The sequence below is a fragment of the Centruroides vittatus genome, unplaced genomic scaffold, assembly GCF_030686945.1.
Source record: "Centruroides vittatus isolate TY-2023 unplaced genomic scaffold, ASM3068694v2 contig_1476, whole genome shotgun sequence".
NCBI classification, from domain to species: domain Eukaryota; kingdom Metazoa; phylum Arthropoda; class Arachnida; order Scorpiones; family Buthidae; genus Centruroides; species Centruroides vittatus.
In genome coordinates this window covers 421,114-436,820 of record NW_027120915.1, presented here as the reverse complement: position 1 = coordinate 436,820, position 15,707 = coordinate 421,114, and the positions used below count along the sequence as shown (strand labels likewise).

The window sequence follows — 15,707 nt, the reverse complement described above, 5'->3', positions numbered from 1 at the left end:
TTATTTTTTAATATTAAAATTAGTCATTAGCAAAATCTTTATTGTATAAATATTGGTCCTATTAATTTACTGTTAAGAAATAGTTTCATCTTAAATTTGTGTCTCTCTAAAAAGTTATTGCATTCAGAAGTTTTGGAAAAATATAGGTCTAGTTTTATATAGAAAAGTGACATTTTATATATATTTTTTAAATTTATCTCCTAAAAGTAAATATATCTTGCTGATTTAATTAATCACTCAAATTAAATATAGCTTATCAAATAAAAAAAATCAATTAAAACAATTTCTTTTTATTTATAAAAAACACAATCTTCTTGTTTATAGAATATTTATTGTATGTATTTTGTAATCAGCATTTACATATTCTAAAAAGCAGTAAGTTTGTGAACTTTTCTAGAATTAGCTCAAGTTAAATGTACAACAATGTCCATGTCACTTGAACTAATGATTTAAATGTGAATAATATCTTGAAAATTGTATTTCAAAATATATCATTTTCAGTGAAATATACAGTGGTACCTCGGTATACGTCTGCTTTAGAATATGTCCTGTTTGGATGAAACAAATTGTGCTCGGTATACGACTTAATTATACGCACCATCTATGAACAAGTAGCACTATCAGTGTACTAGACCAAACTAGACGTTCGCAGTGCCACAGTTTATAACTTTGTTAAATTTCTTCTGATTTTAATTTGTAAGTAAAACTTTTTATTAATCATGAATTGCAAAAAGGCAAATGAAAAGCAACAGAAAACTTTAAAAAAATTACTAGAATCACAATGGAATGAAAAAAGAGATTGTTGAGAAATATGAAGGTAGCATGAGTGTTCGAGATTTAACTGTTGCATACTGTATTTTGAGAATAACGATATCGACAATCATGAAAAATAAATACATTATTAAATCTGCTAACATTGCGAAAGGGGTTAAATCAATTTCTAAACAGAGATCAAAGACATTAGATCATGTTGAGAAATTGCTTTTTGGGGAGTTTGATTTGATTTTGATTTAATGATTTAAATAATATAATACACTATACTGTAATAACTTTAAAAATCTATAATAAAATTTATTTTTTTATTAATGTGCTCAGTGTTTAAATTATTTTACAACCCCATTAATATACCATATCAAGACAAAATTTTTTTTACATGAGAACGGATTAATCATTTTTACATTACTTCTTATGGGAAAGGTTAGTTTGGTATATGTCCAATTTGATATAAGTCCAAACATCAGAAACTGATTAAGGTCGTATACCGAGGTTCCACTGTATTTATTTCTAACTCTATCTTATTATTCTAGTTCTATCTAATTCTTCTCTCCAAAACAGTTAAAATATTATAGACAGTTACTATGGCAATTATAATTATGTGACAAAGTCGTGCAATGACCATTGTTTATGCATATGATTTATTTTGAAACAAAAAATACTTTTATATGAAGACAATTTTATCATCTGATGTTACTCAATAGTAATTAAAGCAAGCTCATCTTATATAATGCAATAACAATTATTCTTCTTAAAGCCAAACAAAAATACTTGAAATATTTTACTTTATTTTAATCTACTGTTAATAAATATCTCAGTTATTAACTAAGAAACATACCTTATTAGTAATTACAAAAATTAAGATAGAGAAACAAATATGCATATTTTTTTAATAAGAATTATTCACCATTCTAACAAGAATTTTAAAAACTTACCTATCTTTATCTTTATTTTTTTTTCCTTTTCCTTTATTTGAAACAGGTTGAATTCCCGCTAACATTTTTAATTCTTCATCTGAAGGATGCAAATAGCGAACTAACCTATTAAAATATTTTTGTAATTTTTTAATAAAATTTTTATTGAAATTAAATAAATTTACTAATAATAGCCAATGAAGACAATGAATGCAATAACCAAAAAAAAATACTGTAATAAAAATAGCTATAAACATCCACAACAAACCCAATAAATAGCAATAAATCCCTCCAACTGCCATATATCCTTGGGTTATAATTTGGCAATAATAATAATAATAATAACAACAACTTACTAATAAATTTGGCCCTAGAGGGGGCGTTTGGTGCCATCTTGTATTAAATTTAATACAAGATGGCACCAAACGCCAAGATGGCACCAATACTTTTATATGAAGACAATTTTATCATCTGATGTTTTACAATTAAAAAAATATAATGTCATAATTTAATTAAACAACACATTACCTATTACACAACATCCAACGAGCAACAGAAAAATGTGAAGATAGCTTTTGTAGAACACTTGCCATAACCATTGTAACTACTAATTGTACTCCAAATAAAGCCTAAAACAAAAATATTTATAATATAAAAACAAATGAAGAAATACATTTAATTACATTTGTTTTAACTCAATCATTTCAATTATTTTATAAAGAATATGCAATGCTCATACTTCATAAATACTTATTTTACCGATTAGAAAAAAACATATTTATAACTATATTTTACTATATAATTATATACTGTAATACTTTCATCATACCTTAATTAAAAGACTTCGTAATTTTTCTTTTTAGCTCTGAGAATGAAATTGTTTATATAAAATTTGTTATAAATATATATTTATTCTAAAGATTGAAATTTGCTTTAAATAATGCTACAATTAAAAATCTTTAATTTCTAGTATCATAATGATTGTTGTGCAGTGATCATGTCCTATTCACAACTGCTATATTGTTTCAAATAAGAAAAATTTTTCTATCAAATAAAATTACAATCAGAAGGAATGCAATATCCAAAAGAAAATACTGTAATAAGAATGTTGAAATTTTGTGCTACTGTATTTCATTTTGTAAAAAAAAAACAAAATGTATGTGAAAAGATTTGTAATTTTGAAGTAAAAAAAATGGTTTAATACAATTTCACACAAACAAATTAATGGAATGTTTACTTTTAAAAGTAAACATTCCATTAAAATAAATAAATAAAAATCATTATCAAAATTTTTCCTCATGTCTATGTCAAGTATACTACCTGAAAATAAAATTTATGTTGATAGATATCATAACAGTAAAATGCAATAACTACATCTTTTCTACTTTCTAATGAAGAATGTCTACAATGAAATTCCATTTATAATATTTTCTCATTATATAATTTGTACTTAAATGATTTTAATTAATATATTTTAGTTTTTCTGATTTATTATTATTAAAAAGACATAAAATTTTAATTATTATTATTATAATTGAAAAAATTTTATCATCATGCATTTAAAAACAGAACTATTCAATCAATAAATTAATGCATAGGTAAATTATTATTAATACATTTCTAACAGCAATTATAAATAAAATTACTCCAATTTTAATATTTCAACATTTTTTACTTTTAAAATAATTTTTAAGGTTGTCTTAACCTTAAAAATTACAATCAAATAAAAGATAAGTAATAAGAAAGTACAAATTATATCATTAAAAATAACTTTAAAAATATATTTTGTTGTATCCTATCCAATATCTCTAATTGATCCTTATCTTCAATTAATGTTAAAATTTATGAATATAGAAGAATTTCAATGGGCTTTTCTCACCTAAAACTATTTATAGGTGCTACTAAGTAAATTGGTCTGCAATTTGGAAAAATTGTAGACCTATAAATTCCCCCTGTCATCCATCTGTCCATCTTTCCTTAATCTCTAGAATAGAATTAGATAGATGAAATCCGAGACCAGATATGGAAACCTTAGGAGCAGAGGCCCCAACTGACTATACATCAACTATACATCAGGTTTGCACTGGAAGTCAATCCAAAAGTTTCCCCTGAAAGCGGTTAATAGATGATCGGCTTGACTGTATTGTTAAAGGAAAAGTATGATATACAGGGATACTACTAATTTGAGGTGCAGAGGATATATTTTAAATTAAAATTAAAAACATGATTAAAAATTACAGCCTGGCATTGTGACAATCTGACAATAAATAATTGCTTGTTCTTTTTACAATTCATTTCACACACTTGACCAGGCTGTAAAAATGCAGAGTAGCAAGAACAAGTTCATTTACTTAGTGAAGGGAACAGATTATGACAAATATATAACAAAGTCACAGTGTGTCACCAAAAAGATGTTCTTTAACTTTATAAAACTTATGGAACTCCAACTGAGTAATGTGCACAGTTTGGCCAAGATATATGAAACAATCTATACTTCAATATTTCTTTAAACAAAACAAATTATTTATAACATATAGGCCTAAATGCAATTTGTATTTGGCAATGAATATTTTTTCTACAATTCTTAATACATAAACATGTAAATTTAAAGATTCAAAATTGATGATGGAAAAATACTAAAAATAATAGGTATTAGATTTTCACTATTTTTTAGTTCTGATTCCATATGAAAACACTGAGTGAAAAGACAAATTTAATAATTATTAAAATAAGTTTAATTGTGCTTTTGAAGTGAAAATATTTATTAAATATTTTGAATTATATGGAGTTTAGCTTTAGTAAATAAAATCTTCAATAAAAGAATAAACTGTTCTAAATATTTTTCAAAATTTGCAGTAATAAATAATTCATTTTATAAAAACACATCTAACCCTATTTTAATTATTAAAAATTATTATTATTAATATAGATATCTAAAAATGAAAAATATCTCTCTCTAATTCGTACATTCTACTAAATTTTATTATTAAACTTCTATTCTCATGTTTATATTTGCTTCCACACAGTTAATGAAAAAATTGACCATAACCAGAGTTCTAATGAAGGTCTAAATTCATTAAGTACAGTAAAACCTCACTTCAGTTATATGACCACCCTCAAAATTTCCCTATAAAACTGCATAAGTTTTAATACACTGTAAATCAAACTCCATATTGGTGGCCACCTCAAATGCACTTAATTAGCCATGACAGGTGTGTCCTAAAATGACATGTTATATGCCCAACACAAGAAAACCCCACATTCCTAAACTTAGCATATTGTTTAAAGCATTATAATTAAATAGAATTAAGTTTTGTTGTTATTGTTCTAAAATAATTTACTGATTCCTCTGACAAATGATGTTCAATAAAATAAATCTATATTTACACTTGACAAATTAAATTTATTTCCAGAATTTAGTAAAAAGACAGTCATATCATCACTTCATTACAAACCTGTTAGCGGTGTGCTTCGTGAAAATAGTTTATCACAAACATTTTTAAACTTTTGAATAGCTTTCTCGAGCTCCCACAAGAAAACTTGAGAGGGCTACCCACAACCTATTATCCCCTCAAAGCTGGTGTAAGAGTCTGCTCCCCTGGAAGCAGACTCTTACACCATCAATAATCCTGTAGACCTCATCTGCCTCCTACAGGATCTACGCTCATCACCGAAACTTATCACCATCTTGGACTTCAAATCTCTTTGCCCTTCAGTGGAGCTCCCTCCAGCCGTCTGCTCCCTTAGAGATTTTTTGCTTACTTTGGTTCAGGATCAGACTCTACACCAGCAAGTACTAGAAATAGTTCATCTCGTCTGTTACAATTCTATCTTTGCTCTCGATGGTACTGTTTAAAAGCAAAAAAAAGGAGTACCCATGAGTAGCCCAGTGTCTGGGGACTATGCGAAATGATCGTTTGGCAACTTGAAAGTAAAGTCCTTCCATCATTCCTCCCGGACATCCTACTATATAAGAGGTATATAGATGACACTTTCATCATGTAGAATAAGGTGCCAGACATGTCCTTCGTACAAGCCTTTAATGATAATCCATATGGCTTAACAGTAGGGGTTGAGCAGACAGGCAACACTGAAGTCCACTTTCTGGACGTAAGCATTAAGTTGGAAGGGTCCACCATCTGCACATCAGTAAACCAAAAACCGAGTGCATCTTCTACCTGCATAGCTGTGGGTTCATGCGACCCATTCTCATACAAGGCTGCAGGATTCAATGTTCTGATTAAAAGAGCCTTCTCCCATTCATCCACTTCTCAAGCCCTAGCTGCCAAGTTGGCTCTTATCAGTAGCTCTTATCAGTAGCTATCTTGGTACCCTAGTTTGATTGAGTGACACCATCGCTTACTACATGCACCCAACACAGATCCGGGAACCAACATTGATCCTGGCAACCTAACACATGTCCCAATCACTTTTAACTGCTTCATTAAGGCAGTGTACACTGAGATTACCAACAAACATCATATGCAGATAGCATAGAGGAGATGTCCGACAGCCTCTGGAACGGAAAATACTCTCCTGATCATAACAGACTTTCCAGCATCTACTCCAAATTCTACCAAATGCTCATTAAATACGAGAACACCAAGTGGACCTGCAGCATGGGCAACACACTACTGCCCTCGCCACATATGCATCTGACCCAGACATTGAGGGGGAATTTGACAAGGCTAAGATCGTCATCAGTACTCCCCACCAGAAGCATCTTAAATGGCTAGAAGCAATAGCCATTTATAGAGCTAGCCGAAGCACCACCTACATCAACCAGGAGGAGGAGCTAAATCTATCGGTAGCCTGGTAAACCCTCATAGAAGCCAACCCTTAATTGCCATCCAGGCATGAATGCCCATCACAACAGATTTTGCTTACAGAAGTTCAGTTTATTTAAATATTCAAGTTCCATTTTGAAATGTTCTATCAGATTTCACCTGAAGAGGGGTTATTCAAAAGTTTGAAAATGTTTGTGATAAACTATTTTCACGAAGCACACCAGTAACAGGTTCGTAACAAAGTGATGGTTTCTCCCTGGTGTTTGGATGATGGTGAGATTTATATTTAAGACAATCATGTTTGTTCAATAATTTCACACAAAATCTGATTATAATTTGTTAAAATGCAGTATTTAAATAAAACCTTTACTATCATTTCATAAACATATTGATTTTGTGTATAGGTTTTAAACAATTCCATTTAGTATTATATTGTATAATAGTTGAATGAACTCTACTGCAGTTTGCATTCACTGTACAGGTACCCTGTATTTTAATAATCTATTATTCAGTGCTAATACATTATCCATATAAGTGTGAATTACTGTATATTGTAAAGCAGGGGTGAGCAACCTTTTTAATCAATGGGCCAATTTAAATTTTAAAATTTTTTGGCGGGCCGCACATAAAGTAACACTTATTAATAATTTACAAAACTTTATTTATAATAAACATTAGAATAAAAAAATATACAAATTTTAATGCAAAATAAAAACAAACAAGAAAAGAACAGAAAAACGAATTTAGGCCTACTTGAAATTTTTAATAAGAAATTTGGCACTGTTTTTTCGATACAAGCTGATCAATATCAGCCGGAATTGATGAGGTAGCTACATGTACGCAGCTTTCTAATCGTGCATCACTCAGTCTTGATTGGTGGTCATTTTTAATTAATTTCATGATTGAAAATAATTGTTCGCAAACATACGTACTTTCGAACATAGATATCATTTGCTTTGCATTTTTCGTCAAAAGTGGAAATTTCTCAGGGCTCACATAAGATTTATAAAAATTTTCGATGTTTACTGAGAAAAATACATTTTTTAAATCGGTATTATTCTGCATGTCAATCACTTCCATTTGAAAGTCTTCGGAAACTGTATCCACATCGATATTAAATGGCGAGGAAAACATTTTCATAGAAACCACTATCTTCTCAGCTTTGAACATTTGGAATCGTAATTGAAATTCGTTGATTAAAATGTCTATATATTGTGCGTATTTTTGAGAAGTAGTAACGTTTTCTTTTTCTAAATGTGGAAAGTGAGACACATTATTCTGCAAAAGATGCTGTTTCCACAATTTTAATTTGTGCTCAAAGCCCTGAATTTTATCATACAAATTGTGAATAAACTGTCCTTTGCCTTGAAGTTCCACATTAAGATCATTGAGATGATGAGTCATGTCGATAAGAAACCCGAAATCGCACATCCATTCTTTATTACCAAAATGAGGAAAGGCATATCCCTTCATATCCAAGAACAATTATATTTCGCTTTTTAAGTTGTATACTCTTTTTAGCATTGCACCTCTACTAAGCCAACGTACTTCAGTATTAAAAACCACGTCGCCATATTCAGTTTCTAAATCTTTCAGGAATTCTTTAAATTCACGGTGATTTAACGCGCGCGACTTTATAAAATTGATTAGTTTAATTATTGGTACTGTGACATTTGGCAAACTCAATCTTTTCGCACACAAATTTTCCTGGTGAATTATGCAGTGGTTAACAAACCCTTCCTGTGACCTTCTTAATGTCTTGAAATAGCCTTCCCGATACTCCTACCTCCATGCTTGACATTCCTCGTGCTCCATCTGTCGATATACCAATAATCTTTTCTAATAAAATTGAAAAATTTTCCAACACAGACTTTAGTTCATCGTACAGGTCTTTGCCAGTTGTAGTCCCTTGCATTGGAATCGGTGAACACAATTCTTCAGTAATATTAAATTTAGTGTCAATACCACGTAAAAATATAACCAGTTGTGCTGTATTGCTAATATCACAACTTTCATCAAGTGCCAAAGAACAGTATTCGAATTTTGCAATGCGTTCACAAAGCGTTGTTGCTATGTTCTCGAACAAGTCTTCAATTCTCCTTGCAATGGCAAATCTTGATAAACTAATGTTTGAAATAATATTTATTTTATCAGGAAATGCTATTTCTGCAACAGCAGTCAGACATTCTTTTATCATCTCTCCATCCGCAAAGGGTTTCATTTTTTTTTTGCCAGTATTTGACTGACAACAAAACTAGCCTTTACTGCCGTATTTGATAAAATAGCTTGATTTTTAAAAATAGCCTGTTGGTTTCCCAAGTTTTTCTCCATTTGATTAAACTTATCTATCCAGAGTTGTCCTGTTAAGTTTTTATATTGTTGTTCATGTTTTGTATCGTAATGCCTTTTTATGTTATATTCTTTTAATGTCAACACAGTCTCTGAGCATATTAAGCATTAGGGTTTCTTATTTCCCGGTCTTTTGCTTGTCCGGGATTCCGGGATAAAAGTGAACTGTTTCCCGGGATCCCGGGATATAATAAATTATTTTTAAAATATAAAAAATATCTTGAAATCGAATGATATCATTATTTTTCATTTTTTAAAGTAATTTAAGTGTTCTACAACCTCCAAAATCGTATTAATAATGATGTGTAAAATATGTATTAAAAATACCTTTGAATTACGTAGAAAATTCACAAATAAAAAAAAATTTGTTAAAGTTTGTTCGAAACTGCTTATAACAAAAATTGCCTACGAATTGAGTTAAAAATTTAAAGAAAAAAAACTGAACTTTGATCAAACTTCTAACTTAGAAAATGATATTTTTTATTTAAATAAAACATAATACAAATATTACTGTAAATTTTTATAATGAGATTTTAAGAAACAAAGATGGTCGATACTCCGATCACTCAATCTGGTTCTTAATTTGGTAATAAAAAGTCCTGCTGCCGAGAATGCCCTTTCTGATTCAATCGATGTGGGTGGAATCGTTTTTAACGCATTTAACAGAAGACAGATGATGTGTGTTTTTTCACCTGTAGCCTCAAAGATTTCTATTTCGTTCTCGAGACGCGTTTCAGTACTGCTTTTGTTGTCCACTTTTCTTGATCTGTCTATCTCAGCTTCTTTGATAGCAGCATCAAGCTTTTCAGCTAAAGTCATTGCAGATGAGCTTGCGACATCTGGTAGTTGATCTGTATCACCGGAAGTAGAATCAGTAGATACTTCAAAAAGACGATCTAACATCTGTTTTGCTGATAAAATTAACATAGTCTTGGTTGGTAAGGCTGGCAAACTTTTTTCACTTGGGAAAGTTGAAACTTTTCCATAATTCTTTCCACTATTGAGATATTGTATGAGGCCAGTCAGTTTTACATTTCTTCTCTCTGCTATGCGTCGAATAAACGACTCTTTTAGTCTTCTTGAAAAAGGTGTGTTTAGTTGATTTAACTCATTTATAATAAAAGAAAAAATACCTTCCGATGAAAGTAAAGTCGATCCTCTGTTGCCAAGCTTTTCTGCTCCAGCTTTTAATGGCTGCAGTGATGCCACGATGTCACGAATTACAGTAACTTCTTGTTTGTCAAGATCAAAATTGTCCGTATCTTTATTACAGTCAATGATTGCTTTCGATATGGATGATCTTATTTTAATAAATCGCTCTAACATGGCTAAAAGGCTATTCCATCGGGTTTTGGAATCCAGAAATAAGTGCAAATTTTTCCCATGTTCCTGTTCAACGTATTTTTGTAAGATGTTATTCTTTAAAGGTGATTTGCGAAAAAATTTTGCTATTTTTCTAACCTTATTAATGATTTGAGAACAGACTATTTCATTACCTAGTGTGTCATGTAATTCAAATGAAATATCTATATCGAAAGGATCTTCAGCCAAACGCTCACACAAAACACTTTCAAAATCAATACTATAACTAAAGTCTTCTTCATCTTTCTCAATATCATCATTGCGCTCTTCATCTTCAGTTTGAATTTCTTCAGAAAGAGGGACTGCTACTGAAGTGGTTGACTTTTGGTACAAAACATCACATACCGCTAAATGAATTCCGTGTGCATAACATAACTGATGCTCACATTCAATTAACCTTCCAAATTTCACCATTACAGCTGCACCATCAGTAACACAGGCTTAAATTAAATATAAATGCATTCCGGCATTCTGACAGTTTATGAGTTAATTATACTTTCTATTTGTAAAATTTCTTCAATCTTAACACAAAATAAGAAAAAAGTGAACTTTTAAAAAATTGCGGGATTTCCCGGGATGAGAAAAATTTCCCGGGATATTTCCCGGGGTAAAAAAACAGCCGGGATCCCGGGATCCCGGGTTCCCGTTTCAGAAACCCTATTAAGCATACAGCTTTATCTTTGATGAAAGTGAAAAAATAATCAAATTTCCACTTTTCTTGGAAATGCCTGTGCTCATCCACAACCTTCTGTTTTTTTATTTGCTTTTCCAACATGCTATTATGGATTAAAAATTTGAAAGTTAAAAAATTTGTAGGAAAACTTAATTTTGAATAAAAAAAAACTCTAATATTACCTTTTTGACAATAATATTGCACTCACGCCTTTCAAGAAACACAAGAATTGCTAAAATTGCTAGTTCACAGCTTACCAGTCTGACTGATTGTGTGACAGAAACAAACACAAACAAACACAGACGCGGCACGTTCGTATTGCATGTTTGAACAAGTCGCCGACAAGTGAGTAACTCGTCACAAAAAATTGTTTTGGTTTAGTATGTGCTACCATTTTATTATAATTAATTTTATAACAATATATTGATGGGAGAAAGTTGATAAAATAAATTCAATTTTAGAAATGCTTGGCGGGCCGCATAAACATGTTTAACGGGCCGCAAGCGGCCCGCGGGCCGCGTGTTGCTCATCCCTGTTGTAAAGGTTTTGCAATATTATGTAAATTTATTATTATTTGTTTAATTTCATAATCTGTATTAAACTTTTAGAAGGATTCGATTCAATACTGTGCTCTCATTATAGTTGTCTATGTCAATTTTGTACTAATTTCACCTAGGTGACCACTTCACTTATCTTTAGAGAAATTGCTATTCTCTGAAGATGCTATGCAAGTGAGGTTTTACTGTATTAACTTAAAATTATAGTGTTTTCTAAAAAATTTTAAAATATGCATAGCATCATAATCTTAAAAAATAATCTAAAAATAAAATCAACTGGCATTCAAATAAAAAGTATATAATTACACTTTAATTTCACAATAAAAATATTTCAAATATTTGAATCACTATGATCCTTAAAACAAGTTGAGTGTCTGATTTTAGAAAAAGATTTTAAAGTTCTAAAATTTATTTGCAATGCAATGCATAAAGTCAGTGCAAAATGAATAAACATTTTTCAATGTTCTACCTAAAACCAAAACAAATCTTCAGAAATTTAGTGATTTTTTCAGACTGCTTGCTGAAATATAGTTTCCAGACTTTGATAACAATATAATGCAACTTAATATATAAAACGCATAAAGATGTAATACTTATATATTTGTTCTCATTACATTCATAAAAACATGTTAAGGTTGCCAATTTTGCACACAAAATACAGAAAAAAAAATATAAATTTTTATATCTGTGCAAAAATAAAGTTTTAAAATAATTTAATACATATAACATATATTTGTTCAGTGAAGATGTTATAAAATATAATAGAATTCATAACTAACTATAAACATCCAACTAATAGCCAAATTGATTGGAGAGAAATAATGCTATAAATATTAATTAGAAATTACATTATTAGAACAACTAGAGGTAGATGTTGGCACCATCTCTTAACAAAAAAAGTAACTATAATTTAAATTTAAATTTAGAATAATCTGGAAGAAAAGAATTGACACAGAACAAGAGTCAAAGCTGCAACCTCTGCTTACAATGCACTTACCAGTTGAACAACCTGGATCTCCAAACAATTCCTTCCTTCCAAACACATTTAAACTTTAGATATAACCATCCAATGGTCATCTACAGTACCACCCGGGGATGTATTCAATGTCCACCGGCCTACTCCAACAGTGTTCAGACAGCTAATGCATACCCAATATGGTATATATATATATATACATACATAAACATAAACATCCACAAGAATCAAATGCATTAATAAACATCCAAACAACAGCCAAATTAATCGGGCAGAAATAATGCTACAAATATTAATTACAAATTACACGATTGGGTTCTTGTGGATGTTTATTTTTATAATTATATCTTATGTTCCAATACTAATTTCTATTAGTACTTAATTACATACAATTAATAGAATCACAAAAAATTTTAACATAATCCATTATTTAAATCAAACAATTCGCATATACTGACATGTAAAATCAAATAATATAGTTTGTTATAAATATATGTCGACTAACTAATTTATAAAACATTAAATAGACACTAAACAGAGTTTTAAATTTAATGTTAGAATTATTAACAACTGTTGCACCACCAGCCTAATTCAGTTCCCGAATTTTATTTTCCCGATAAATAGTAATGCTTTTCTCTTTGTTATTCTAGTAAGTAATAAAGACAAAACTATTACTATATTGGAATGTGACCTGATGGTAATATTTCAGATATAATAAAGTAAAATTAAATTAAAACTGTACTCAAAAGGAGAACAGGAGGACAATACAATCCAAAGGAGGATTCTCTTCCCAAATGGAGGACGGTTGGCAACCTTAATACATGTGTATGTGTATATAATGTGTTAAATCCATATAGATTGCGTGTGAGATATATTGTCTATGCAATAGATTTTGTGTGTGTTAAAAGCATTAAAAATTATAAATTGTGGAATTGTGTTAATGGCAATTATAAATTGTGGAAGTTTATATCAATAAATTTGATCATACAATAAAATAATTAATTTTTGATAATACATGATAAAATATTGTACAAAATACTATTTATAAACTAATGCAGATTACATAAACTGCATTAAAGACCATTACAGTTTATGAAATATTCTATTTTAATATAAAAAAGTTTTGCTCATTTAACAATTGCAGTAATTTCTCTGGAATTTTCACGTTACAATTTTACATTTAACTAAAGTTCTATAATTATACTAATTTTTTTTAATCACAAACTAATTAGCCTTTCAATTATCTTATTTAGAATAACTATAATAATATAAATATATTTTCAAAAAATAGAGACGATTAATACCATTTTAAGTTTTTCTTTATCGGGTTAATTTAAAAACACGAGAATATTCTCGACTACACAATTAACTTCTTCCTATCAGGATGACGCCATATTGCAGATAGCACATGTCCCACATATCTTTAAACTTTTATTATTTGGCTTTCTCCCACATTTTATTTTCGTATAATTACAAACTTGTTAAAATAAATTAGAAATTATTTTAAATTTTTATAATTTCTGATAAGAGTAAATAATAATAAATTTAAAAAAATAAATTTAAAAAAAAATTGTAAAAATTATTTCTTAAAAAATCAAATTAATTAAAATTATTTCTACAAAAGATTAATTTTTAAGACAAAAGTTAGAGAAATAATTTATAAAAATATTTTTTCTTTTAATATTCTGCTTGTAGTTTTATTTTTAACGTCTCCGCTTGATTATTTGGTAACATTGATCGATCGAATTTTTTCATCTGTAATCACCGAAGAATAAAGTGACCAGATGTCCTAAATTAAGCGAGTTAATCCCAATTTTTAATATGCTGTCCTGATTTTTAAACTGAAAAATGTCCCACTTTTAGACTGTTTCATAATTATATTCAAAAATAATTTTCTAAAACTCTTTTCGTCCTGTGGGCACTTTGATAAACCCTTTCGGCAAGCCCATTATGGATTCGACAGGTCCACAGTGGGGCCGCCGAACGGTGAGGGATGCGAACGAACCACCCCGAAAAATCCCTGGGATTTTTCGACCTGTCTCGATTCGATTTCGGATCCCTCAGAGCGGTAGGCTACCGCCATATTTTTTATAAAGTCTCATAACAGCCGGGAAAGTTACGCAACTCGTTTCTGTGTTTTTTGAGTCTTCCTGGTCCCAACTTTTTGTGTATGCCGTCTCTTTGCTTCAATAAACTCATTCTCAGCAACCTTTAAACTTTAATTGGACATGGATATTTTAGGTGCATGTAAATGCATTGTAATCATGGGGTGGACCTATACAATCTCGAAAAACGTATTCAAAGATATATAATTAAATTAGTACTATCATATGTAAACGATGGGTGCGTTCTTTAATTAATAGCGGTCGCTGTGCGTCTCCGCTGCTACGGGAGTGCGCTGCTGTTTGTAGGCATTTAGGAACGACGGTGAAAGATAGAAAGATGGCGGCGCCCGTACTATCGATAGTATCGTGATGGAGGAATCTATAATTCTAAAATATGAGCTTTAAAAGGCAAAAGAAGGGTCCCAATTGTAAAATTTAACCATAAAATGGATCATTTGTTGAAAGAGCATTCAAAATAGCCTCGAAAAAAAATTCGTAAAGACACTTACATCCCCGCGTGCGCTAACTCTCGTTTTCACAATTTCTAAATTCTCATTCATAAAACCACATAATGGACCCGGAAACGAAACTATCTGAGCCATGGAACGAAACATATCATGAGCCAGTGGCGTGCCGTTATTGGAAGGGTAGAAGCGCCTCTTCCCTCGTATTTTCTAAAATATAAATTTTCATATTTTAACGTTGTTTGAATTAATTAAAATTAATATTTTATTATAATTGCATTATGTACCTTATTACAAATTTCTATACTACATGTGAAATACACGATAAGATTGCTATTGTATATTCGAATATCAGTGGCGGAATGGAAGCTCTGTATTGTCGAAACCGAGTCAGCTTCCAAGCAACCAGATTATAGGCATTTACGCATGCGCTTTACAGAGCACCAACCTCACCCCGGTTTAGCTGGTGGAAGCTACACACGTATAACGCTTCCAATGTTTGTATCCAGGGGACCTATTCTGAGTTGTATCGTTAAACCAACGAATATGATAAAAATCAATTTCTATCGAAACCACGTGATTGGCATTTAATCAACTGTGAAAATGTTATTCTGAGTCGTACAGCATGTTTCATTTTCGGTTCCTATAGCCAGGTGCGATGACTAAGCTTTTCTTATCGATCACTTTCGAGGTGTCGTTTTAGGAACGTAACGAAAGTAAAAAGAACATGGCGACTTTAGGTGTAA

At 30.3% G+C, this 15,707-nt stretch overlaps 1 protein-coding gene across 1 annotated transcript in view; it reads right to left on the bottom strand.

Moving 5' to 3' along the window:
* The window catches only part of emei (transmembrane protein 161-like emei), a 31,193-nt gene extending 17,386 nt beyond the window's left edge, over positions 1 to 13,807 (bottom strand). The window contains exons 1-3 of the mRNA XM_067262424.1: positions 13,697 to 13,807; positions 2,217 to 2,317; positions 1,719 to 1,814 (exon numbers count right to left, since the gene is read on the bottom strand). Coding sequence (XP_067118525.1) covers positions 1,719 to 1,814; positions 2,217 to 2,317; positions 13,697 to 13,699 — 200 coding nt within the window. The 5' untranslated portion in view covers positions 13,700 to 13,807. The remainder of the gene's footprint in view (positions 1 to 1,718; positions 1,815 to 2,216; positions 2,318 to 13,696) is intronic.
* Positions 13,808 to 15,707: the final 1,900 nt, after the last annotated feature.